At 46.2% G+C, this 26648-nt stretch overlaps 1 protein-coding gene across 1 annotated transcript; it reads right to left on the bottom strand.

The window, feature by feature from the left end:
• Window positions 1-289: 289 nt before the first annotated feature.
• On the bottom strand, window positions 290-11240 carry PRICKLE1 (prickle planar cell polarity protein 1; the record flags this gene model as incomplete). The annotated part of the gene is made up of 7 exons (XM_084255649.1): window positions 290-1149; window positions 2822-3685; window positions 4859-5045; window positions 6811-7014; window positions 7564-7701; window positions 8600-8713; window positions 11109-11240. 7 exons carry the CDS (start codon window positions 11238-11240, stop codon window positions 290-292), a joined length of 2499 nt encoding a protein of 832 aa, XP_084111775.1.
• Between the last annotated feature and the right edge of the window lie 15408 nt (window positions 11241-26648).

Here is a 26648-nt window from a genome sequence, read left to right as displayed (position 1 = left end):
TCTGGCAGTTTCTTGAGGATTCTTTTGCCGACTACAGACCAATACCAGCTGTATAAAAGTGATGTACTTTACAGGTATGAGATGTTCTGTCAACCTGGCCCCATCCAAGGAGGGTCAACTGGGGAAATCATATCTTCTGAATGTTAATCAGATACTGTAAACAGCAGTCACGGTCTCATATACATGGGCAAAGCACTTTAAACTATCTTAGTAACTTCCTATGGGAGAAAAAGATATGATTCAAGATGGTGAATGGCTGAGTTCGAACATGACCTCCACAGCTACTAGGTTAAGAAATAATACAGTTTTTGCCCTTGTGGCCCTTTTTCTTCTTGGATTTAGTTGTCCTCTGACCGAACTGAGGCGTGGGGAGCGCAGAGTTGGGGCTGGACAGGTCGTCTGGATAGTAGGCATATCTCTGCGGCCGGGGTTGAGGAATTGGCTGTCCGAGAAAATAGCCTTCTTCTTCTGAGTCAGAGGAAGAGGTGGAAGAGGAACACCAGGAGTCGTCGTCCTCGCCGTAGAGGCCCAGGAACCTGTTCATGCCCGGGCTCTGCAGCGCGTAGTCGGACGTGGCGTGGGCATACTGCCCATAGAGGTCGGCCTTCTGGACGTAGGTCTGCATCTCGCGGGCGCTCTTACTCTGAATGAACTTCTCGTAGTTGTCAGGGGTGTAGAGCCGCAGTCTGTCTTTGGGAGGGTATTTCCTCTCAGTAACAAGGTTCAGGGCATTGTCAGAGCGGGACTTCCTGCTTCTTCGGCGGCGATGGTGGTGAGGTCTGGAGCCCCGCTCTTCAAAATGGTAGACCCGTCTCCGAGTCCTCTCGCTCATGGGAGGCTGGCGGATCTCGATGTTGTCATAGTTCCCATTGTCAATGACATCATCGGAGAACTTGACCTGTTGCGGCCTGGACTGAGACTTGGACCTCCTGAGCACTGGCAGGTGGACTGGTTTCTCTTCAGGCATGATTTTTTCTGGACACAACTCTGAACTTAGACTCTTTAAGGATTCCGCGCTCCTGTGCAGCATGGAAGAGTTCAGAGTGCCCATGTTGCTCATTTTCTCACAATCTTCTGCCTCTATTTCCTCAAAGTTCTGCAGAGAATATAAGGATGGTCTTGGCTTGCTTTCTCCATCCACGGAGGCGCCTGGAAGAAAAGCCAAGAAGAGCTATGATTCCTAGTAATCTTGATACCCTGACAATTACAACATGCTACTGAAATGGAGCAACTCGGAAAATTCTCCCAAATTGCAAAACTGATTAACACCCACAAGGTAAAACCAACGTGCTGTCTATACTTGGTTGAGATGAAGTATGGATTTTTTGCATTGATACAGGGGCACTGCCTCTCCAATGAGCCAGCTGGAACGGAGCCAAACATTATTTCTAGCACTTGGCATGAGCAACACAAATGTAAAATCTCTTCATAAAACCCCTTCTTGAGTTTGTTAACAGGAGATGAAGAAGCTTCTGCCTCTCCAGCGATTAATGCCAGATTAGTTATTTGAAGATCTCTCAAATAAATCCTTTGTAGCCGCATGGCTACCATTAAGGTCCCTGTTGTCTTCTTAGACTCTCATCTTACATCTACGCTGGCGGCCAGCAAGCCACAGCCCAAAGGCCACATCCAGCCACAGCCCAGGTACAAAGTTTCACTGGAAGACAGCCATACCTGCTTGGCTACGTGGAGCTGTGGCTGCTTTCTACAATGAGAGTTGAGCTGCTGCAACAGACACTCTGTGGAGCCCAAAGTACTATTTAGCCTTTTGTGGAGGAAATTTGCCAATTCCTGACTTAGATTCACATCCACTTGAAAACATTCAAGTGAAAGTTTGATCCCCGGGCAGGGAGGTGACCCACATGGTACAGCAGACCTCTCGTATCTTGCCTTGTGCTCCCCGCTCTGTCTCTGGTGAATCCTCTCAACCCCCACACCTCTGGCCTACACACCAGCTCTTGTATGCATAAATAAATAAATCTTTACCAAAAAAGCCTATGTCACGTTGGGCCTGGGTGTCTTGGTGATTCATGGTTCCTCATTAGTAAAATGCAAGTTATCTACTCTATGCAGCTCAGGGTGGTTTTAAGGATAAAGTGTGGAAAACTGATGTGAATGTGCTTTGAAAACATTCAAGTGAAATTATTTTACAATCTGAATAAAAGTATTTGCTATTTTGGACTACTGCCATAGGGCAATTTGGGAAACGATACAAGAAAAAAGTGATAGGCTTAGAAAGTGCTCAGGCTGAGATTAATATCTTGCAGTTCATGTCGAATATTCCAAAGAATCTTTCAGATACAGATGCACAATCTATTATCCAAATAAGTCAATTTCTTCCTCTTCAAAGTAGGGATAATAATACCACCTACCCTGAAGGACTGCATTGAAAAAGGATGTAGTAGGGCCTCCCTGGTGACACAGGGGTTGAGTTTCAGTGCTATCACCACTATGGCCTGAGTTCCATCCCCTGCCAGGGAGCTGACCCACATGGTGCAGCAGACCTTTCCTGTCTCACCTGCTGCTCCCCTCAGCAGTGGATTTCAGTCAATCCGCCTGTTCTGCTCCCCATTATGTCACTGGTGAGTCCTCTTACACACCCCCCAGCCCCCACCCCTGGTCTATACCCCAGTTCTTCTATGCAAAAGAAAAAAGGATGTGTATACATACACACACACACACACACACACACGCTTTCCATAGTATATGGCATTTAACTGAAACTCCTTCCTTAGCCTCTACTGGTACTGAACTATAGTATCTGGAATAAACTTCTTAGTGGCTCCTTTTTCAAAGACCCTATAATCCCTAGATTACATACCTGTGATATTAGACAAAGCCAAAGAATCCATAGAATCCCGAACACTTTGCTCTGGTTTCAAGTCTGACAAACACTCCAGGGAATCTTCATACCACTGTGTTTGATCGTGATTATATCCCGAAGCCCCATGGTCCAGATCCAATTCCTGGAGCCTTCTACTGCTGGCAGGGCCTGGGTGGCTGCCGTAAGCAGAGTCTCCCAGTCCATCTTGTGACTGTGCCCAATACATATCAGATTGGTATTTTTTACTTGCCAGGCTCTGGTTATTTTGCTTCAATTCAGTCTTATTTTTAACCATGTTATCAGATAGCCAATGCTCATTAGCGCGACTATCCATCTCATTGGGCTGCTGCTGAAATAGGCTTTTATCACCAAACTTGAGGAGGAGCTGAGTCATATAATCTTCATGTTCAGCCCATTCTTCGGGGTCTTCTGGAGTTTCATGCTCTACCCTGCCTTTCCAAAATTCTTCATTGACGAAACTTGCTCCTTGCCTGGAGAGACTCAGGTCCTCCAATTTCCGAGACAGGGTGTCATCAGCATTGCCGGAAAGGCCAGGAAACTTGTAGTTCAGAGCAGGGGACAGGAGAAGAGACTGTCTACACTGATCGGCTGACCGACTGCTATTGCCCATTCGGACGCTTCTTCTGGAGTCTCTTGATCGAGCTGACTGAAATGCAGAATCGGAAGAATCTGAGGCATGGACATCTTCTCCGAGGCTACATGTTTTTGAGCAATAAATCTGACCTTGTTTGGGAAGGAAGGGACATCCCAACAAAGAGGCTTTACACTGGGCACAAGAAAAGCAGGCTTCTGTCGCGTGCCAGTGCTGTCCATCGTAGGTCATCTGTGCGTGGTCGACACCTGCGTTGAAAAGGATAGAAAAACAGGTTATGGGCCAATCTTGAAACAAAGAAGGACAAACCAGAAAAGAAAGACTGTGGGCATGAAGGGAGAGCAGGGGTGCTGGGGATATTCCATATTTCATTAGGGCTGTGAGTCACACAGGTGAAATTAACATTTGTCACAGATTCCATATTGGTGAGTTTGTCTATTTCCTAAAATTAACTTGTGGCCCTAAGTCAAGACCTGCAGAGCTCTCAAGGTCATTTTTGAACATGGGCAGAGTGGCCAAAAATTTGAGTTGACACACATGATCCCAGCGGAGATCAGATAAAACCACGTTCTGTCTTTGGCTCTAGTGTCAGATTTAAAACGAGTGACAGGCTCACGAGCTATTTATTTTCTGTGTTTTCTGCACATTTTGGTGCTATTTTGTTGATTTCACTGTTCAAAATGGCTCCCAGGCATAGTGCCAAAGTGCTGGCTAGTGTTCTGTGGAAAGAAGGCTGTGATGTGTGTTACGGAGAAAAGGTGTGCATCAGGTAAATTTCATTCAGTCATGAGTCAGGAGCTGCTGGCTCCGACTTCAGTGCTAGTAAGTCAATGATACATATTAAATAAAGTGTCTTTAAACTGTGAAACTGTCCACAGCCTCTGCAGCGTGTGCACCTCCCGGCCTCCAGGGAGGCCGGCCAGGGAGGTGACTCACATGGTGCAGCAGACCTCTCCTGTCTTTCCTGCTGCTCCCCTCAGCAGTGTATTTCAGTCGATCTGCCTGTTCTGCTTCCTACTTTGTCTCTGGTGAATCCTCTCACACCCCCGCACCTCTGGTTTGTACCACAGTTCTTGTATGAATAAGTAAATCTTTAAAAATAAATAAACTGAAACACTCATGAAACAGAAGTATGTATATATCAGGGTGATGAAGATGGGACAGAAGCCTGCGGGAACCTAGTCCTGTACTTCCACTAGGAGCAACGGCACAGTATTTGCTAATCCAGGTGACTTTATAGATCATAATGACTGCAAATCATGGGCATCAACTAGATGTCTATTTGTCAAAACTCACCACACCGAAATGAAGCGTCTGTATATTTCACTGTATATAAATTATACTTCAATTAAAAAAAAAAGACTGGATGATGAGATTAGCCAGAAATGTAGCAGAGCAGATAGGCCAAGCTGTGGACTCACCGATGTGCTCCCCGCAGGTCTCACAATACTCTGCATACAGGGACTCAAAGCAGCCACAGCAGAAGGGACGGCCATCCTTCATGATGTACCTCTGTCCTCCCAGGACTGTCTCACACTCGAGGCAGCAGAAGTGCTTCATGTGCCAGTGGCGACCCTCAGCTTCTGTGCACTCATCGGCAAAAATGATCTTTTAAAAGAAATATAAAACCATTGGATAAAAGTTACTATGAATTAATTCAAAGGCCAAGTAACTGCCTATTTTCTGGGCCATCAACAGGCACGAGCTCTTTCAAAAAATCACTGCTAACTCTGTTGCTTGTGGCCTCAAGCTTAAAAGAACTTGAGAGGTTTCAAAACAAGAACAGAATTTGAAAAGGCTGAAAAAGTGAAACTTAGAGCTGGCTTCAGCTTTAAAGAAGAAAACAGATTTTTTTACTTTGGAGACAATTCACTGGTCATGGTTTTGCTCCCCAATCACTCTGTTGGCATAACCTGGCGAAGAATACATTAACAATGAAATAATATAGTGGTCACTGCATTTTAATAAAAACACATACAATTTGTGAAGTTCACATAATTACAACTACCTCGGTGTGGGACTGTGTGAACAGCACCTGTAGGGATAATGCTTCCTTTGCCCCAGTGGCCAACTCCAGATTAAAGACATTTTTACTTATTTATGTTTTTGTTTTTTTAAAAAAGTCAAATAACAGGTCACTGAAAAAACTTTAAAAACAGATAAATGTGTAAAAGTTGATTATCACTGATTGAAGGACACTAAGAAGATATAATAAACAAATGCAGTCAGGTACCCTGGATGAGACCTTGGGATAGAAAAGAGACATTAGGGTCTCCCTGGTGGCCTAGGGGATAAGTCTCTGCACTATCACCTCTATGGCCTGAGTTTGATCCTCAGCCAGGGAGCTACCACCCACAAGGCACAGCAGACCTCTCCTGTCTCTCTGCTGCTCCCCTCAGCAGTGGATTTCAGTCAGTCTGCCTTTCTGCTCCCCACTCTGTCTCTGGTTGAGTCCTTTCCCCCTCTACCCCGCCCCCCCCCACACACAATCCACACCTCTGGCCTACAACCCAGTTCTTCTACACACACACACACACACACACACACACACACACAGACACTAGCAGAAAACTGGGGAAATCTAAAGTCCATATTTTCATTAATGGTGACACCAATGCTAATTTCTTAGTTTAGAGACATATGCCCTGGTTATGTAAGATGTTAACATAAGGGAAGCTGAGAGAAAGATGTGCAGGAAGTCTCTGTAATATATTTTCAACTCTACAGAACTAAATTTACTTTAAAATAAAAAGCTTAAGGGGGGAAAAAAAATTTCCTTTCCCACCACAGTCCCTTTCCACATGCTAACTTGGTCTACATCTTCCCATACCATTTCAGAGAACATCCACATCTGTGTAAAATCTTGGTTCCCCCTCTTTATTTAACAAAAATAAGATCGGGGCCTCCCTAGTGGCACAGGGGTTAAGTCTCAGTCCTATCAAGCTATCACCAGCCACTGCTACCTAAGTTCGATCCCCAGCTAGGGAGCTGACCCACATAGGGTGCAGCAGACCTCTCCTGTCTCACCCGCTGCTCCCATCAGCAGTGGATTTCAGTCCATTTGCCTGTTCTGCTCCCCATTCTGTGTCTGGTGAATCCTCTCACACACAACCCCCACACCTCTGGTCTACACCCCAGTTCTTGTATGCATAAATAAAAATAAATCCTTAAAAAAACAAAATAAGATCGCCTGCCACATACTCTTGTAACTTTCCTTTCCTCCCATCCATCACGGGCATCCCACTTATGTCCAGGGTCACCACAAAATATCCAAGCGGGAGATGTCTCTATTTTGTGTAGAGGTGAAGAGTGGAATGCTGGCTTACGAGAAGCTCATTTTTCCCAGTGTTAAGGGACAAGCTCTTTGCTTTACCTCGTCACATGCTGAACACCGCGGCTTCAGCAGTTCAGCGTGGTGCCTGCCACAGTGAATCTTCCCATCCTGATAAAAATAGATGAGGTCGACCAGTAGCTCATTACATGTGAAGCAGACAAAACAGGATGGGTGCCAGCAGACCCCGGGCCCCGCACGGGACGCAAACACGGCAACCTCGCCTCCGTTGATCTTCAGGCCGCACTGAAACAGAAGCACCTGAATTAAAAGTGGTCCTGTCTAGTGACTGGAATCTCAGCCTTCCCCACTGACCGTGAAAGCCTGACTGCGTTGGGACTTTATTTTCTTCCCTCTGGTTATTGATTCAAAGATTCGTTCACGCTGGATTATTTGAGATTCTCAACTGAAAGTATCAGGCCCCAGACTTGCTGCTGTGTAGACTGGTTGTGAGGCTGCTGTCAGTCTCACACTGAGCCGCTTCCCTCTCCGTTCACGTCCCTCTGAACAGCCAGTAGGACTATAATGTCTTCATTATGTCTCTGCATCATTTGAACACTAGATGTACCGACCACCTCCCTCCAGCTCAGGCCCCAGGCAAGGTGGGATTTCAGCCAATGTTTTTGCAAGGACAGCCTGCCTGCCTGTCACACCCTGTGGAGCAACCAGCTGGAACATCAAACCAATCCCCATTTAATAGAAAGCTAAGGTGCCTTTCCTTAGTTTCTGGAGGCTCCAGCGGCCCTGCCTGGGCCACCCCCGTCACTACAACCGGGCCCTCCACCCACAGGTTACCTGCTCGCACACAGCGTGCATCAGCGCTCTGGACAAGAGTTTGATTGTGCCTCTTCCAAGGGCTTCTTTCTTCCGCTGGGCGCTGAACACTTGCAATTCTTTCTTCTCCTCTTCACTCAAAGACTGGCAATACCGCACCTTTGCAGGAGAGAAGCAGAAGCACGCACTGGGACACAGCCCCTTCCCCAGTGTCATTTCATCCAGCATTTAAGTTTCAGGAAATAAAAAAAGCTTTGCTGGGCTGTGTCCTGAAGCCCCAACTTAAAAATGACCCTGTATCTTGCAGCCTCTAGCAAAAGGGAAATGCAATAGGAAGGGACACTCTTTTTTTGTTTAAATAAGAATTGTTTAAACTCGGACTTCCCTGGTGGTACAGGGGTTGAGTCCCAGCCTTATCAAGGTATCGCCAGCCACTGTGGCCTGAGTTTGATTCCCGGCCAGGGAACTGACCCACATGGTGCAGCAGACCTCTCCAGTCTTGCCTGTTGCTCCCCTCAGCAGCAGATTTCAGTAGATCCGCCTGTTCTGCTCCCTACTCTGTCTCTAGTGAATCATCTCACTCCCCCCAACCCCTACTTCTGGCCTATAGTCCAGTTCTTATATGCATAAATAAGTAAAATTAATCTTAAAAAATATGTTTAAACTCTTAGCAGAGACACTAAAAAATAAAAGTAAGATATTAACCTTTCTATAAAGGATTTCAACTTTTTAATTGCATTTTCACTGGACATTCTACAGGCCCTAAGTTCTGCGGGCCTGAACCCCCATAAAGCCCTGGCTTTGGAAGGAGGCACAGGGAAGTCTCAGGAATTTCTAGGCTCCTGATAATTAGAGGGAGGCTGTAAGCACAATATAAACCAACTTGTGTTAAGTTTATTGCACGGACACCCTTTTCTCTGTGAAAGAATGGAGAGCTGTGTTTTCCGGCCAAATTTTAGCTGAAGAAAGGAAAGGATAGTGGGGAACTGGTTTATGACAGGCCTCATGAGATGTAGGTTTTTTTTCCTTCTCATTAGCCTCCTTCCTGTTATTTTACCTCATTATCATGTGGTGGCAACTGGTACAAAAGCTGTTTAATTCGATGTTTCTCTCCAGGGCTGTTAACATAAGGAATCTTCTCCTCCGGTAAGCAGGCAAAATAAAGCTGGATCTGTGGACGAGAGGGGGAGAAGGATGTCAGTGTGCATACAGTGAGCATCTTAAATTATTCTGTTTAAAAATTACCTTTGGGGGGCCTCCCTGGTGGCCTAGGGGTTAAGCCTCAGCACTATCACTGCTACGGCCTGGGTTCCATCCCCCGCCAGGGAGCTGACCCACACTCAGCACAGCAGACCTCTCCTGTCTCACCTGCTGCTCCCCTCAGCAGAAGATTTCAGTAGATCCGCCTGTTCTGCTCCCCACTCTGTCTCTGGTGAATCCTCCCACCCCCTGCACCTCTGCCCTACACTCTAGTTTTTGTATGTTGAATAAATACAAATTACCTTGAGGGCTTAGCCTCTGTGGCTAACAAGAAGACCAGCTGAGTCAACTCAGTGAACTGCAAACATGCAGGGAGCTGGCATCCAGCTGCTCAACTGCTCTTGAGGAATGTGATTTGTAGTGACAATTAGGGGCATCATAAATTACGCACCATAAAATATGCACATTTAATACTGCTGTTCCTCAGCCTGCCTCGCCAGGGTCAGCCAGGAGATGTGCTGGGTGAAGGCCACAAGGGGCCACACAGGCAGTGTGACTACACAAAAGCATTTCATTTGCTCTCTCGATTTTACACCCGACAGAGACAAAAGCTGTTTTGTTTAACTTTGTAAACTCTCCCTTATCGGCTTCACTCAGGCATCAGCTTCCTTTTCCTCCATGGGTACTATTTTCTAAATACCTGAAGTCAGTTTCCCTGAGGGAACTGTAGGGGAGCCGTATTGAACTGTACTTAATTCACTGGAGAAGGAGAATGCATTTGGGGGGTTGGTTTGGGCTTATTCCCTGTTGTGTTTAAAGGAACCTCCTTTAATGATAATTGCAAAGGATACTGCAGTGCTGAGAAAGAACGAAAGTTATTCAAGGGAAAAAAGGAGATGAGAGGCTTGCTGTGAACTTCACTATCTTCATATCACACCAAGCCTACTCATCCTAGGCTGTAAAAGGGGTTCTTTCTTCATAAATAGTCTGTCAAAATATTGCTTTCCTAACTGATGTGCTGGCACCCCAGTGCTTCCTACTGTGTCAGCCATGGGAGCTTTTATAATAAGTTAGAAACACTCACTGAGTAGCAGCTACATATGAGTCAGGTCGTGTGCTGGATCCTGGGTGAATAAGGAGCCCTTAAAGTAGTTCCCACCACACAGAAACTCTAACTACAACCCAGAAGCACCCAGCTTGCACCTTTCATTTCAAACTATGCCTTGATCCTTATAATATCGATCACTAGCAATTATTAACAAGGTCACTATTATAAGGATTTAGGGAAAATAAAAACAGGCATCTAGAATGTCCTCATCTTCCTTAAAATACCAACACAAAGTAACAAATTCATTCTTTTAATTCCCCACCCCTCACCCCAATCCCCTCTGTGTGATGACAGGTTCTTTTTGTGCAAGTTTATCAAAGGTCAAGCGTGTAAGCTTCGGACGGTTTCCTACAGCTCTGTATTTCTGCTCTTTCAAAGCAAACACATCGCTGGAAACCTGCTTCTTTCTTTGTATTACCTTTTTGTCATTACTTTCCTTTTAAAAAGATCAGATTCGCCTCACTACCTCCAAAGGGACACCTCAGAAATCCACCTAAAAGGTGCATGGACAGTATTCCAGATTTCATTCATTACAGCAAAAATATTGGGTTGTTGGAAAAGTCATTGGTACTGGGCAACCCCAATGTGAAATGGGTAGTCTGATTATGGGTCCTCCCCACACGCTTAAAAGGGACTTAGAATGAGACTCAACTGCAGGCACACGTAGAAAGATAATAAAGAGTTTACTTACAAGAAGGGGAAATACAGAAAAGAACAACTCAGGGACAAAGAGAGAGATAAATTTCTGAATGCTGAGCTGGAACCCCAATAGCATGCTGAAAGCCAGGGAAAAATCAAGGACCCCCAAGGCCCACATGTCTGGTTATATACCAAGCCTGGATGCTTAGCTCCACCCTCAGTTCCCAGCAACCCTCCCTTCGGAGGTGATGACATTATGGGATTTGCAGTCCTTGGTGTCTTGGATCTCTCTGGCCTGGGGTGGGGGTGGGGTCCATAAAACCTATTCGAGGAGTTGGGTCAGGTATTTTCTGGTGCCATCTGCAAAAATGCATCATGACTTTTCTGACCGCCCAACAGCCTCCTAGTAGGGCTTCTGCTCCCAGGAGGGCCTGAAGACTTTCACTGAGAAACTCGGTGTGACTTTAAAAAGCCAAGATTTGAAACGATCACAAGAGGAGTGAGGACTCAGAAATGTGATGTGTCAATAGGCCAATGTTGTTCTAGAAATCTTTCTTTTAAGTTTTTGAAAAACCAGAACTCTTGAAAAATGGAGCCCCAGCACCCCTGGGCCCACTACCTGCTCGGGCCGGAGCCCAGGGGGCACCCAGGCGTACTCCTCCAGCGCACAGCCCGAGTCGTCATCCGAGGTAGAGCTCCTCTGGCAGCCAAAGGCCAGCTTGCTCATTTTGGGTTCCATCTCCAGCGGCATAGCAATGGCAGCGGAAAGCTGATTTCTCAGTCACAGCACATCAAACAGCGGCAGCTGTGGACAACAGAAGAGAAAAGAAATAAAAAACCCGAAGGCATTCCTCTACCCTCCCAGAGCTTGTATTTGATGCAGTTTCCACACAGCTGGGCCCAGGGAGAGAGACCAAATCACTAGTCACTACCGCCAACCCTCAGGCCATCGTGAGCTGGACTCTCTCTGGCTACCCAATTCAGAAGCAGCCCCCAGACTAGTTCAGGAGTACAGGAAATTGCACCAACACTACTTTATTTCCAGCTGACTTGAAAATTCACCTCTCTGTACTCTGATTAGGAAGATTCTTGAGAAAATGGCCTTGTGAGGGCCTCCCTGGTGGCCTAGGGGTTAATTCTCATGCCTGTCTCCACTACTGCCAGATTTCGATCCCCGACCAGGAAGCTGACCCACATGGCACAGCAGACCTCTCCTGTCTTGCCAGCTGCTCCGCTTAGCTGTAAATTTCAGTCTGTCTGTCTGTTCTGCTCCCCACTCTGTCTCCGAGGAATCCTCTCATCCCTACATCTCTGGCCTACACCCCAGTTCTTTTATGTAAAAATAAATTAAAAAAAAAAAGATTTATTTTATCTATGCATACAAGAAATGGGGTGTAGGCCAGAGTGGGGGCGATGTGAGGATTTCACCAATGACGGAGTAGGGAGAAGAACAGGTGGATTTACTGAAATCCACTGCTGAGGGGAGCAGCGGGCGAGACAGGAGAGGTCTGCTGTGCCATGTGGGTCAGCTGGGGATTGAACTTGTGCTGCAGTGTCTGCTGACAGTTTCATAGTGCTGAGACTTAAGCACTTGCACCACCAGGGGGGCCCAACAAATAAAAAATTTTAAAAAAGAAAATGGCCTTGTGGACTTTTTGACTCCCACAGATGAAAACCCTGTGAAGTCCTAGGAATTGGAGACAAGAATGTGGGGATGGCACCTCCAGCCTTGCTCACGATTTTGCACCATAAGAAAGTGGCTCAAGAGTACATCCTTGGCCCCATATTTTCTAAATGATTTTCCCACCTAAGGTATACCACTGCTTGCACTGCACACAATCAGTCTGCTGGGACCAATGATAGGTTTCAGGTTTCTATTTTTTTTTTTTAATATTTATTTATACAAGAACTGGGGCACAGGCCAGAGGCGTGGGGGGTGAGAGGATCCACCAGAGACAGAGCGGGGAACAGAATAGGCAGACTGAAATAAACTGCTGAGGGGAGCAGCGGGCGAGTCGGGAGAGGTCTGCCATGCCATGTGGGTTTACTCTCTGGCCGGCTGGGAATCAAACCCATGCTATAGAGGCTGTGGACAGCTTCACTGTGCTGCGCTCAACCCGCTGCACCACCAGGGAGGCCCTCTAGTCAAGTTTTGACAGACACCAAGTTTAGTTTCCTCATTGAATAGAATCAGCACTTAAATCCACAAGTCTTAACTATCTATGGTAAAAGGCAGATGTTGATGAACAAGTTTCTTCAACAACAAGAATAGAATCCAAGCAGTAGATTGAAATAAAATCCAGTTTGGTGACTCTACGTGTTGAGCTGATTTATTAGCAGGCGCTCACTGAAAAGTGATGCAGTACCCACTATGTGTGAACAGGGCAGAGTGAGATGGGAATCTTGCCCTGAACACAAAGCCTCTGCAGCTGGAGGCTGGAAGGTATGGAAATGACAGCCTTCCAGCCCAGGAGCCACCTTAGCATTTCTCGTATTTTTTGATTCACAAGACTCACCTCTCATCCCAAGACCCAAAGTTAAGAAGAGATGCAGGCATCTCAGAATCAAAGCAGCTTGTTGTATCTGCCCTTTCCCTCCACCAAAAAAGAAAGGAACTTCCAGATAACCAGCCCAACCACATCATTTTTGAGAAGACGATTCGGGGAAGTTGAGTTGCCCAAAGAGCACACATACAAGCCAGTGTAGTCATACTACGTTCCCAACAGGCGGGTCTGCCTTAGAAATCCCCTCACATGCTTATTTATTTATTTGTTTGTTTGTTTTGCTTAGAAGAACTGGGGTGCAGGCCAGAGGTGGGGTGTTCACCAGAAACAGAGTGGGAAGCAAAACTGGCAGATTGACTGAAATACACTGCTGAGGGGAGCAACGGGCAAGACAGGGGAGGTCTGCTGCGCCTATGTGGGTCAGCTCCCAGGGATCAAACTCAGGCTGTAGGGGTGACAGGCTGAGACTTAACCCCTAGGCCACCAGGGAAGCCTTGACCCTCACTTGCTTTAACAGTAGGAAAGGTAGTAACACCTACATCTTCATCCTGAGACAAAGCCATATTTCAGCGACCATCTCAAGGCAACCCTACATAATTAAGAGTGTCAGAAAACATTACCTATTAGGACACAGGATTCTTTAAACTTACAACTTTACCTTTGTAAACCAGAGGTTTTGGAGAAAAAAAAATGTTTTAGCCATTCACAAGTGGAAGGCCGAGCAGTGGCCCTAAGCGTTACTACCAGTAGGGGCCACACAGGAGATATTATCCCAACTAATAAATTCATTCACCCTGAACCAAAAGTACAGATGCCCTCATTTCCTGCAGAGCCATCAGGCGGTCTTGGCCTTTTAAACAAGCCATCAGTGCACACAGGTGCAACTCATTCACGTCTTGACTTAAGAAAGGGACCCCCATGAAGGCAAAACCCTCTTCCTCCTCAATGAAGAGAGACGTGTGTTAATGAAAGTCGGGGGATTCCTTGGATCTGGTTTTCCCCTTTTGTTTTGGGGAAAAAACCCAGCTCTCACAAGTCAAAGAGAATTAGAAGTTAACTATAAACACCCCCCAGGAGAATGGGTGCCAGAATCTCCTGTGAACTTAACCTGCATCATGAAACAGGCACACCTGTCGCTTGCCAACTCTGCTTAAATAGGGAGACGCGAAGGTAGCTGCTCTGTACCAACTTCCCAAGAACATAAATATTAAATAGAACCTGACAACTAAATGCCACTATATTAGAAAACAAGAGAAAACACCACGAATTAAGACCAACCATGGATTTTTTTCCAACATGCAGATGGCTAAGAATCGCAATGAGTTTTACAGTTATATTCCTTGATTAGCTTCTGGTGAAAAATGTACAGTACATTACTTTCCACATCAAGGTAAATCACCTTGCGCAGTATATGCCACAACCCCCTCCCAATTATCTGGAGGTGCCAGCCACATCCCAGCCGACAGCAACCACACATTCACCCCAGCCTTCCACTGTGTAGGGTAAAGAAAATGTCAGGCTTTTCTGCCCTTCCGCCATCAGGATAGATGATGGATCCTTGTCCTGAATGCATGCCTGATGGCGGGCACCTGGAATAGGGTGTGGGCATAGGTAGATGGGATTCAGCTGAGCTAAGACTGCTTTTAAGGGCGGCGTCACGGGGACGTCAGCAGCAGCAGCAGAAGCCGAGCCGAAAGAGAAGCCGAGAAGCAGCAGAACGAACGCCAGAGAGCCCAGATAGAGTGAAGACTTGCTGGGGGCTGGGAGGCCTCCCAGCCCCCCAGCCAGCACCCCTGCCTGCCATATACCTGGTGAACCCCAATAAAAGACCTGCAAAAACCCACTAAGGACTCTGACTCCTCCTTTACCCGGTCTGCATGGGATCAGAAAACCTGCACTGTATCCAGTCCTGCCCTTTACACACTGACTACACTGAGGATTGTCATTCATCAACAATGTGGAGAGCACAACTAAAGGGACATGAGTGAAAGTCACTGTCATCTCATTTGTTCACCCTCAGCCAGCAAGCACAGGGTAGATTCACTACGGACTTGGGCAGACATATAAAGAAGAGTCCCAGAGACCTCGATGGATTTTTCAGGCTTTAATGCTGTCAGGGAACCAGGCACACAGGCACACCAGGCAGGGGAGCTGGCAGGCAAGGAGGCAGGCCCTGGGCCAGGCAAGGGTGGGGACTGGGAGTCAGGCAGGTAATTGAGCCTCCCAGTCCCCCACAAATCTTTATGCTCTTTCTCTGGCATTTTCTCGGGGTCTTGCCTCTTCTGTAGTCACTCTTGCCCCTGAAGCCATCTTCATGTCTGAGTGACGCTGCTCTTCTATCCTTGGCCTTTAGGCTCAGGTGTGCACATTCACGCACGTCCGCATCCATTCTCCAGGTGTCCACAATTAGGCACGTGTGCCTCATGCCCATGCTTCCAAGTATCGTCTGCAGTCAAGGCCACGGATGACAGCCACAGAGGCCACTGGCACAAAAAGCCAGATTAATCCATTTACCCTACAGCTAGCTAAGTCACCCCTCTGTACTGTGTAAGGACATTTAATCGCCATATTAATCAAACCAGTGAGGGCCTATCTCCTGTAAGAGGAAGAAAACAGGCTCAGAGAGATCTGCCACAGATCAAGTGTCCTATCAGTGAACAGGCAATGTTCTTAGAACTGGCCTGTGATGTTAATTAAGCCTTGCAACTGCAGGGCAGAGACTTAGTCCTTCTCTCCTTTCAGCTCAAGGACTCTCCCACAGCCACACTCTGCCAGCTCCTCTGTCAGGCCAAGAAGCACCCCAACTTGACACTCCTCTGTGTATTTATTGGAGGGAGTGGAGCATCTCTGTGTGTCTGGCTTTGCTCAATCCAAATATTGTTGGGACAGAAAGAATAACTCAGGCCTTGGAACACACTGGGTCCCCACGATCAATCCAAGTTCTACCCAGTAAATGGAGCTGACAGCAGCCTGAAGACAGATGGTCCTGTCTTCTAAATGAGAGACTTCACTATAAAGTTTCTTAAGATGAAGGTCTTTCCAGAAGCCATCGCACATATTTCTATTTAACCAGGAAATACCTCCCCTCTAAATGCCCAGAATCATGTTGGTGCCTTGTGTTGGGGTTGACAAAATTAATAAATATCCGGAATTTCCAAAATACAGCAACTCGGCCATCACCTCTTGGGGGCAGAACCTGATTGAGCCAATTCCCTTTTCTTGGAGAACCAGCTACACTTCTCCATCGCAGACACACAAACTGATGTGGCCAGATGGGCTGTTTTGCCAGAGAAGGCATTTTAAGGAGAACTTACAGTCTAAAATGATGATAAAAATTCAGTGTCTCAGGGCTGCTAGTTCAGAGTTTGTCCTTTGGAGAAGCACATTCTTTATCTTTTTTTTTTTTTTTTGTATTAGGGAATAATAGCATAAAGTGACAAAGCATATTATCAAGTTCTCGGAATTGATCCAAAAATAAACATGAAGTAAATAATTTCCACAGCATGACCCCATGTCTTGGGTGGTAGTAAGAAGAGCTGCATGACTACTAGTTACTCTTTACTTAACACACAAAAACTTTAAATTGGATTTTTTTCTATTTCTTCTTTTTAAAAAATTACCTGTAGTTTTCATGAAACATCACTGTCTCATCCTGCATCAGATGAAGTCAGCTGACTGCTAAGCATGGTTTGTGCTTGTAAAAGTTAAAATAATATAAATGATAAAAATGTGAGCTCAACTAGCCTTTACTTTTATTACTATCCTGTAATTGCTTTGACAGCATGGAAAAGGGCAGCCAGGACATTCCTCATGCTCTGGCTCAGGGTGGTCTTCCTGAAACCAGAATGTGGTCTGCCAAACCCCATCTCTGAGGCCAAACACGAGACCCTGGGTGAATAAGAGCGAGAGAAAAAATTCCATTAATTTCTTTTCCAGGTGTCGGCTCCTATGCTGATCACGTGACACAGGAACACAAATCAGGTCTACACACGGGTTGAATTTAGTGGAAGTGGCACAATTCCAAGTTGGGGTTATGATAACAGAATGAAGCACTTTCTCAAGATCCCTTTTCTTGGCTTTAGATCCATTTTTATAGATGGACAAGATGGCTCTGTCCTGCTCTTTGCACAATGCTGTTGTGAAATATTATTTTGATGTAATTCAAACTGGAGAAAAGTTGCAAGAGTAAAAGGAACTCATGTATGTAGCCTGTCCCCCACTCATGTCATCATCACTCATTCTCTCCACCCCCCATATACACACACAGACACAGAGACACACACAGACACACACACAAACACACACCCTTGAGGGAACCATTTGAGAGTGTGTACTTTTTACATTCTCTTACCTAACCACAGTTAAATAGATCTTTCAAAGGAGAGTTCATTAAAAAAAAAAAAAAAAAGCTACCTGCAAAGTTTTATCCTGGATGATGGAGATAAATAGAATAAACAAGGTCAAACAGCATAAGCCATCAGCTTCTGTGATGATTCTGAGGTAGGTTTACTTTCCTAGTGCCAAATGCTATAATAAAGTGAATGAAGTTAATTACACGAGAATGACAGTTATGTGAACCACTCCTGCTATTGGTTCACACCATTAAGAACATGAATCTAAGGGGCCCCACCTCTCCAAAGTCTCTTTATAATTCTGAATGTAAGTGTCCTATGTGGAGCAATGAAATACAACACTTTCAGACATGTTCATTCAACTCCCAAGTAGAGGCTGACCAGTGAGGAAACACCTTTCCCAGCTGACAGTGCTCCCAAAGATGGCAGCGTGGTCCTATGCAGAGAGTTCAATTCTACAGGTTCTGAGTTATTTGCAGATACCATTCTGAAGAAAAGAGAAAAGTATGACAAACAGAAGAAACGGGCATGGACAAAAGGAAGGAGAAGCCCAAAGTTGGAGGGAGGGTGGTGGGGAAAGAGAGAGAGAGAGAGAGAGAGAGAGAGAGAGAGAGACTGATTTTTTCTGTAGAAAGACAAGATTATGTGTGGGGTACTCCATGCAGTGGAACATGGAAGAATTCCATTTCTCTCCTCAGTCCTTTGTCTTTCCTCTTCCTTCAAAATCGCTACTTCTCAACATTTAAAAAGACTCAAAGAAAACAGCTAGAGATAGACAGCTTCTCAATCATCATATAATTGTCAAGAGGACATCTGACCCCAGGGGTAGAGTACTCAGGGAACAGTGGCTGGTGTTCCCAGCCACCAAGCTCAGCCCTCCAATCTGGCAAATCAAAGCATCACATGACCTGCTTCTTTAAAATGACAAGCATTTTCCTTTCAAAGATAATCAAGGATGCAAAAGCTTTCAAGAAGGATCATATGAGCATCAAGAATCACAGTTCCCAGTGACATGTCCCAACTGGCACTGTCACTTCCACTGTGTCAACACAGATTTCCTTAAAGCTGACCAGCAGCATCTGGAGCAAGAACAAAATGCTAATGACATGTGAGTTTCATTTATTTTTTCCCCCCCAAGAGCCCACAATTGTTGCAAACAATTGTGCAAACTATTGGCCACCATTCCTGGCTGGATGTAAAGTTGCAACATTAGTGTTGTGCATACTTGTGCGTGTATACACACATACACACACACATACATTTAGGGGTCTAACGAGCATGTCTGGGTCTTACCAGTTGTTAGGAGAGTGGTAATTATGACCAAGTAGTATATGATTTGGTTCGGAGGTGTCACTCATTCCCCAAATTCCAGGAAGGTCTCGTTCCTCCCACACACTGATGTAAGCAATCAGGGTTCCTTCTGAAATTTACTCCAGATTCATTCATTTTATTCACTCAATCTTTTATTTAAAGGCTCCTACTGAGCAGTTCTGGGAGATACAAAAAGAAAGCAATTGCCATTTATTCCATTAAAAGCCAGAACTTTACAAAAGGTAGCCATTGTGCTAAGAATATTTCCAAATTCCATTATACATTTCCTTGCTTTCTCTAGTGGTGGTGTGTGTATATGATCACATCTTTTCATTTTTAGCAGAAAATGAATAGTCAATTAAACACTGGCATCAGGATTTAAGAAAGAGTAGTCCTAATCCAACCACCCAGCTGGGTGTGACTAGGTTCTAGCTCCTAGTCTAGAAGGTGAGGGCTTCTGGGCATCTCAGCACGGGGCTGATGTCCAGCACTTCAATATGGCTGACAAACCTCACAGGTTCCTTCTCCCTGCTCTCATGTTTTCATTCCTGCTACTTCAGTCTCTTAGGAAGAAGCCTGATTCCTCCTCCCACCCCCACAAAGAACAACTTCAATTTCCTAATGTTTTGCTTTCAGTATCTTGTAAATTAGGCAACTATATTTTACAAATGTTTGTTGAAAAGTATGTAAAGTAATTATGCTGTGCAAGGGGGCATAAGTCTTCCTCCTATAAGCACAGGAATCGCTGCTTTAATAAGATAACAGAGTATGGGGTGGTGTTATTCACACTGAAAAGGAGCATTATTATTTTGCTATGCTACTTTGGTCATTTGGGGGTCATTGTCCTAATGGGTTGTCTGCTGCATCCAGGATAGCTAGGATTATTATTTTAATTGACCTTGACATATACATAAATGAGCCTTCCCTGTTTTTCCCTCAAAAAGCTTTGGAAGTCAGCACAGTGTTTAAAGGTCCAGAGGCAGTTAAGAGTTGGCTTTGGAAGGCAGATTCTTCTTGAGAAAAAATAATAGACAGCACGGTAACAATGAATAACATTTTCAAGAACTGCACATACCAGCAGAAGACTTTGGACTGAACTCTATAGGCAGTGCCCAAGGACAAAAGGCATTCGAGGAGTATGCCAATCCTGGTTGGTCTTAAAGAAAACAGGAGTGATGTTTGGGAAAGAGAAAAATGAATCTATTAGCCCATGACCACCAAGAGTGCCTACAAGTGTGTCTTGGGGAGAGAAAGTAAAAGGAACCAGTAAAAGAAGGAAAACTGGGTCAAAGATATTTTTGAGACTAGGTAACTGAAAGACAGTGTACCAATACAGAAATACTGTGTAGGCAAGACAGACGGAGTGAGTATGTGAGGAGGCTGAGGAAAATGAGTTCAATCAGAAACACACTGAGGTTCATCAGTGCTGATATGGTTCCTGTTATTCATCATTTTGGAGGACCAAGTCAGCAAATCAAATCAAAACCATGCAAATAGGAAAAAAGAATAATTTTCAGTGTTTGCTATTGATGATGAGGTCTAAGGTCAGACCCTAATTACAAATACTTTTCCAATGAAGTTTTACTCCAATTCCAATGTGGAGACTTCCATTGCCGGACATCTATGAAAAAGTGGCTCAGTATGAATTCGCCCAGGGAACTTAGAAATCCTCTGACACCAAAATCCAAGGAATATACTGATTTGTGAAGTCACCTGGGCTAATATGTCTTAGGTGTCCCCTGCTGCTAAATGCCATCATGTGGGCCAAAACAAAGACCTTTGAAGATGCATCTCAAACATAATCATTCAAAAACTACTCTAAACCTGCCAGGCCCAAGATGTCAGTGAATTCAATTTAAACATATGCTAATTTGGCATTACAGAAACCTTTATAACATATCCATATTTTAAGCACTCAAACTATACAACATTAGCGTTTATACTTGTTTCCTTGTTGATGATGTCCCTAGCTTAAAACTTTAAAAGCCAGAAACCTATAAAATCCAGAGGGATCAAAACTGCCACAATCAAGCTTTGTATTTCATGGTAATGAGAAGCTAAATGGTTATCTGTTTAACATCTTCACATACCCAAGAACACTCAATGCCCATTGTCTGCTAAAGATAAAAGTCATCCCCAACACAGCCCAAGTCAATTTTACTTATATTGAAACGAGTTGTAATTGTAAAAGGAACACAGACTAGAGGTATCCAAAGCCACTGCTTACAAAACATTCCTTTCCTGAAAGTACTTCATAGCAGCAATCATTTTCTGTACTTCCCAGGTAAACCTTGTACATTTTTCGACAGCTGAGTGGCTTGTCAGGTACAATTCACTTGCCAAGAAGCTCTATCCATTTTTCCAAGAGAAAACGTGGAACTCTGCCCACAGCATTCATTTCATGCACAGATACATTCCCCGACAGACAAACTGCTGCACAAAAGAAGGAGCACGATGACAAAGCGAGGTCCTCTGCTAGAAGGGCGCTTTGGGGGTCAGGTTATTGGCTGTAAACAGGTATATAAAGACAAAACCCCCAACCCATGCTGTGTGCAGTGTGGCCGGCCACGCAGAGCTCTGTTCTAATGAACTCATTATTTTCCATAATGGGGGACACAGAGACTTTCTCGAAATCGTGTTCCAGTCAGTCTCCTATTGATTTTTTGAATTTCTAGTTTCAACGGCGGCCCAAGGAAACAGCAGCCAGACTCGACTCCAAAGTACACACAGACTCAGGTTTCACCCCATCACCTGTTGGCTCCCGAATAACGCGGCTCTTTGTGAAACTTACAGCGCTCATTGGAAACAAGTTTCCAGAGAAAACACTTCAAGAAAGTGTTTGAGAAGTCACAAAACTCGAGTTGTAAAAACAAATTCCACACATAGCCCGGCTTATACTGACATAGATTAATGTGAAAACCCCAGTTTTAGACAAGGAGTCTGAGGGGCGCTGGAGGGAAAGGATGTCACCCTTCTTCGGGGAAACCCACCGGGTTCATTCTATTGCTCGACGGGACTGCGAGGGGAGGTTTTCGGGGTCAACGCAGGCCCCTACCAGACAGAGAAGCACCTCAGAGCGGGCTTCAGCGCCCCCTGCGCCCCCCCCGCGCCCCACGAACCCAGCCCTCCGCGCAGCAGTGGCCGCTCAGGCCGCGAGGGGGCGCCCCAAGCCGCGGGTCGGGCCGGTCCCGGGCGCTCTGCCGGCCCCGCCGCGGAGCTCCAGACCCAGGGGAGCGAGGCCCTCTTCGGCGGCCAGGCGACGCCCGCAGAGAAGGGGTCCCCCATGCCCCCCCGCAGATAGCGTAGTAGCTCTCGAATCCCCCCTTGCCACCCCCGGAGGAGAGCCTCCAGGAGCAGCGCCACCTCCAAGGGAGAGCACTCACCCCGCGGGTTGACAGCCGTACCGAGCAGTGGCGGGTCCCGCCGTCTGTCCCCCCAACTTCCGACGGGCCGCCCCAGCCTGCGGGCGTCACGGACCGCGCGTCCTCGCGGAGCTCGGCGTCCATCCAGCCCGGGACCCAGGCAGCGGCCGCCCACCCTGGGCCGCGGACAGCCGGGCCGAGCGCGGCCTGCAGCCTCCCCCGGCCCCGCGCGCCGCCCGAGCGCCCCGACCCGCTGCGGGGTGGCGCCCGGAGCAAACTGGCCCGGGTGCCCTCCGGGTCACCCTCGCCCACCCTTTTCCGGAGGCGCTCGGAGCGGGGCGGGGCAGCGCGCGGCCCGCATAAACCCCGGCACCCCCTCCCCGCCGCTCCCGCCAGCCCAGGGTCCCCCGCCCCTGCCCCCGCCCCGCGTGACGCAGCCCCCCGGCCCGTCCTCCTCGAGCCCTCGGAACGACGCGGCGAGTCTCGCCGAGCACCCGAGCGGCCGTGGGGGGCAGCCAAAGGCTCTGCGCCCGCCGGCGTCGCTGACTCTGCGCCCCGAGTTGGAGTAGCGGGGGCGCCACCGCACCCACCGGCCCCGCGTCTCTCCGCCTCCCCGCGCCCCCTCCGCGGGGGACTCCCGCGCCCCCGTGCCGCGCGCAGCCCGCTAGCGTCCCGCGGCCTCAAAGTAACCGGAGCCCGCGTTCCCAAAGTAGCCATATCGCCTCCCGCGGGTCCCACCCTCAGCCGAGCGCGGCCACCCGACGCCCCGCTCGCGATCCCGGCCCGCGCGCCTGGCCGCCGCCCGCTTTCCAGGAACTGTCACAGCTGACGGGGCCCTGGCAGGTCTCCACGAGGTCCCGCGAGCCTGGTGTTCCTCGAGAAGTTCCTCACCCACTTGGCCCACCTCGCGCTCCAGCACCTACCTCCGGTCGCCCGCTCCATTCCCGGGAGCTCCAAGAGTGGAGCTGCCGAGATGCAAACACCCCCGGACGCTGATGGCAACTTCCCCCGCCCGCAGGTGCACGCGCCGGGCTCCGGACGCTGGGAGAATATGCAAGGCCGCCGCTCGCAGAAACCATCTCCGCTGCGCCCATAACAATGATGTCAGCAAAAGGCAGGATGGGCCAAGTTCTCACTTGGAAGGACTCATTAACATATGAATTCTCCCCTTAGGACTCTCTTTGCATTTCGGAGTGATTCCCACTGCTTTTAGCGCAGGAGATCCCTCCCCGCCCCCCCACCGGTAAATAACAGTAAAAGCAGCTCAGGTCCCGGGAGGCACTCAAGGAGAGTAACAAGAGTTTTGATAAATAGGTTAAGCCGCGCACTTAAGGTTGTTAATCTTGTTGCCAGCTATTTCTAGATGCACTAAGACGACGTGAAGCTTGGCATTAGTTGTCCATAGAGGTCAGAGACCCAAAAACAGGACCTCAAGGCAAGCCCAGAAAGAAATGGCAGGTTCGGGAGTTCTTCAGAACGGCAAATTTAATTTCTGCAATAGTCACAAGGTGATAGATGCCCAGGAAAAGCAGAGCAAAAGAGGTGACGGTGAAGTGGAGACCTACCTTTTTTTAGGTTAAAAAAAATCCTTGGGAATGATTTGCAGCATATAGGGTTCGACAGTGGAAGAGCGAACAATAGTCCTTTGTGACTGATTGAAAAATACACAAACAATTTGCCATAAATAGAACAGTCAAGTAAATAGCTCTGTGGCCAAATTTTGTTATCTCTCCTCTAAGCCAGGCAACTGAGAAGCAGCTTTTTATAAAGTTACTTTTTTTTTTTTTAAAGTGACAGAAAAAAAAAAAAGTGCCTCTGCTGGGCAATTGGTTTGGAGACACTTTCAAACTGAATTGGTCATTCCAGTAGGCTATTGGCCAGTACAGAATCCAGTTTGGAAGCCCATTTGTAACAGGGTGGTCCCCAGGAAAGGGGGAGATTCCCTGCCCCACCCAAGGGAGGGTGGAGCTGAGCAGGAAGAGGAGAAGCTGCAGTAGAGACTGAGGAAGGAAGCAGGATGGAGCCAGGAGACCTGGAGGAGGCACATGGAGCCTAGAGACACGTGAAGAAGCTGCGCTTGTCTTTTGGTCGTGGACTGGGTGACATAGATGTGGGTGAGACCCATGGGGAGGTGACAATGGCAGCTTTTATCTTGATGTTGATTTTGCTCTTTTCCTTCCGAGCTTGTCTGGTTGTTTCTGACTCTTTTCTGTGGGTCCCCACTGGAAGATGCTTTAGACTTGTGGCAGGCCTTGGGGCCTTGCTCTGGGCCAGTCCCATTTGGATGGACTTTTACCCACGAGGGGACGGGTAACTTTGGGTGCTTCATTTAGAAACTAGACTCTTTGCCTTACCTGTATTGTTTCCTAGTTTTTATTAAAGTTCCTTCCCATTAAAGTGTCATATGTTTTGTGTTGACGCGGCGGATGGCAGAACCCATTTAGAATAGGCAGGTTTGCGGGGTTTGGGCTGCCTGTATGGGATTAACTCAGGACATCACTTCCCCCTAACACAACGTGATTTAGGAGAGAGCCATCCGTGGTTAGTCAGCCCCATGGGGAAATTGGGCTTCCCTATGGCACTGGCTACCATAAGCGCAAATGTGATTTTTGGTTTCTCCAGTGTGTTTGTTTCATATGTCGATTTGCTGTTGAAAAACTGGCTTGGGCTTTGTGAAGATTCTGTGTGTTTGTGTGTAATTTGTTTGTAGTGACTTGCTAAGAGATTTTAATTTGTGGAAATTGTTCTGCGCCAGTTTTACTCAAAAGATTAGGCAGTACATTGGACCATGTGGCCAGATCAAAGATGGCGTCTGAGGCCACTTGGAGTGCTCTTGTAAAATTCAGATGTTCTTGTTGCTAGGACTTTGGAACTTTTTTTTCTTTCTTTTTGTAATCTCTGCTGTCTCATTAGCATTTCTAAAGGCAATAATGGTTCTTCATTAATATGTTGCTTTGTCTTTGACTACTTCCTGCCCTGTGTCCATGGGGTTTTGCAAGCCAACTGTGGAGCAGTGGTGTTTTAATTAGCAAATGTATGCCTGGGTCTTAAGGAAAGAGTAGCCTTAAGCAGTAACTGGTAATCGCTGGTATCCTTGATGGATTCTTGGAGATAACTTGAATTTTTGCAAAATCTGGATCAGAAAAATTAACAAGATTTTGTCTGAGTCTGAAAGGATTTGCTGCTGTGAGTTTTGTCTACACAATTTGTTTTGGGCATGTTTGCCATTTTGAATACTGGATTTGTTCAATTGCTGGTGTAAGACAAGATTCTAAGTTTCTGCTTCCTACTGAGGAAGGTCTGTTATGGAAAGCACTCTTTAGGGTGCATCATGTAACTGTACCAGGTTTTCATACCTGTGTTGTTGTTGTCCCTCCCTAGTGTGGGAGAGGTGTAATCCATGCTTTGATGTTGAATCTGCTCTTTCAGCTTCTGTCCCAGAGTGGCTAACAGAAGTAAGGAGATGACTCCTTTTAATTAAAAGTTAATTACTGATATTTTGATTTTGCTTTTTCAGGTTCTATTCCAGGAAACCCACGGAGTGCCTGCTTGGTGGCTAACAAGAGATGACTCCTTTTGCTTAAAAGTTAACTTACTTTTATTCTTTCAGTTGTTGTACAGAATACCCCAGGATTGACTTCTAATAAAAAGTCTTCAACACTGAAAACCCTAAGTTGATAAACAAGGTCATGTAACTCTTGTGATTAATAAAACTTTTCCTTCCTATTTCCAAAGTCTTAGGTTTGCAGGATGACAACTGGAAATTTTTCTGCCAGCAACACTCCACATTTTTTTTTGGACTTAGACATTTTTTTTCTGAGCCTATGGAGAAAAACTGCAGTTACATAACATATTCTACGTGGCATAACTAAAAAAAAACAAACTGTCTTTGTCTATATGTTGTATGTCTGTATGTCCTTGTGTCTAACTGTCTTGACCTCCAGTGATTGACAAATTGGTATACATGGTGCCCATAGACATTGAAAAAAAAAAGTCTCCAGTTATGAGAAAAACAAAAGGTTATGGTTTGATTGTCAACATTGTGCTACTGAACTAAGCTGGTGCCTTCATAGAGATTGAATATTGTTGTTTCTGTTATTTTTCTGATATTTATGGCAAAGCTTCCCAGAAATCTAAATTCAAGTACAAATTTGGTAGCCTGTCATTTGACTGATGCAAGGAAATTTTGTGGAACCTCAGTAGAGCTCCTGAGACACTCCACAAAGTTTCTCCTTTTCCTCCTGGAAAGGCATTACATGAATTTGTTCTATTTGGCTTTTACCTAATGAAGTAAAACTGGAAGGGAAGCATTGTCACTTGGGAAAATGGTAAAACTTTGGTATGTACAAAATGTTAACAGTAGTTTTCTAAAATGTGTATAAAAAGAAAAAACCTCTCAGTATCTGGTATGTATGTAAATTGTCAATGGTGATTGTCACCTTGTAATATTGTATAATTCAATTGTTTCACATCTACAGAAATTGTTTCTGGAAATATAGGGAGAAAAGGTCTCAACAGATTCCTATTGATGGAACTGTTGAGAGTAAAAAACTTTCCTACAAAGGACTGAATAGACCTGGAAATACACCTGACATTTACTAAGGTTTCTTTGACATAATACTGGAAATTT

This window comes from Talpa europaea (assembly GCF_964194135.1).
Source record: "Talpa europaea genome assembly, chromosome: 15".
Classification (NCBI taxonomy): Eukaryota; Metazoa; Chordata; class Mammalia; order Eulipotyphla; family Talpidae; genus Talpa; species Talpa europaea.
This window is presented reverse-complemented; position numbering and strand designations above follow the sequence as displayed.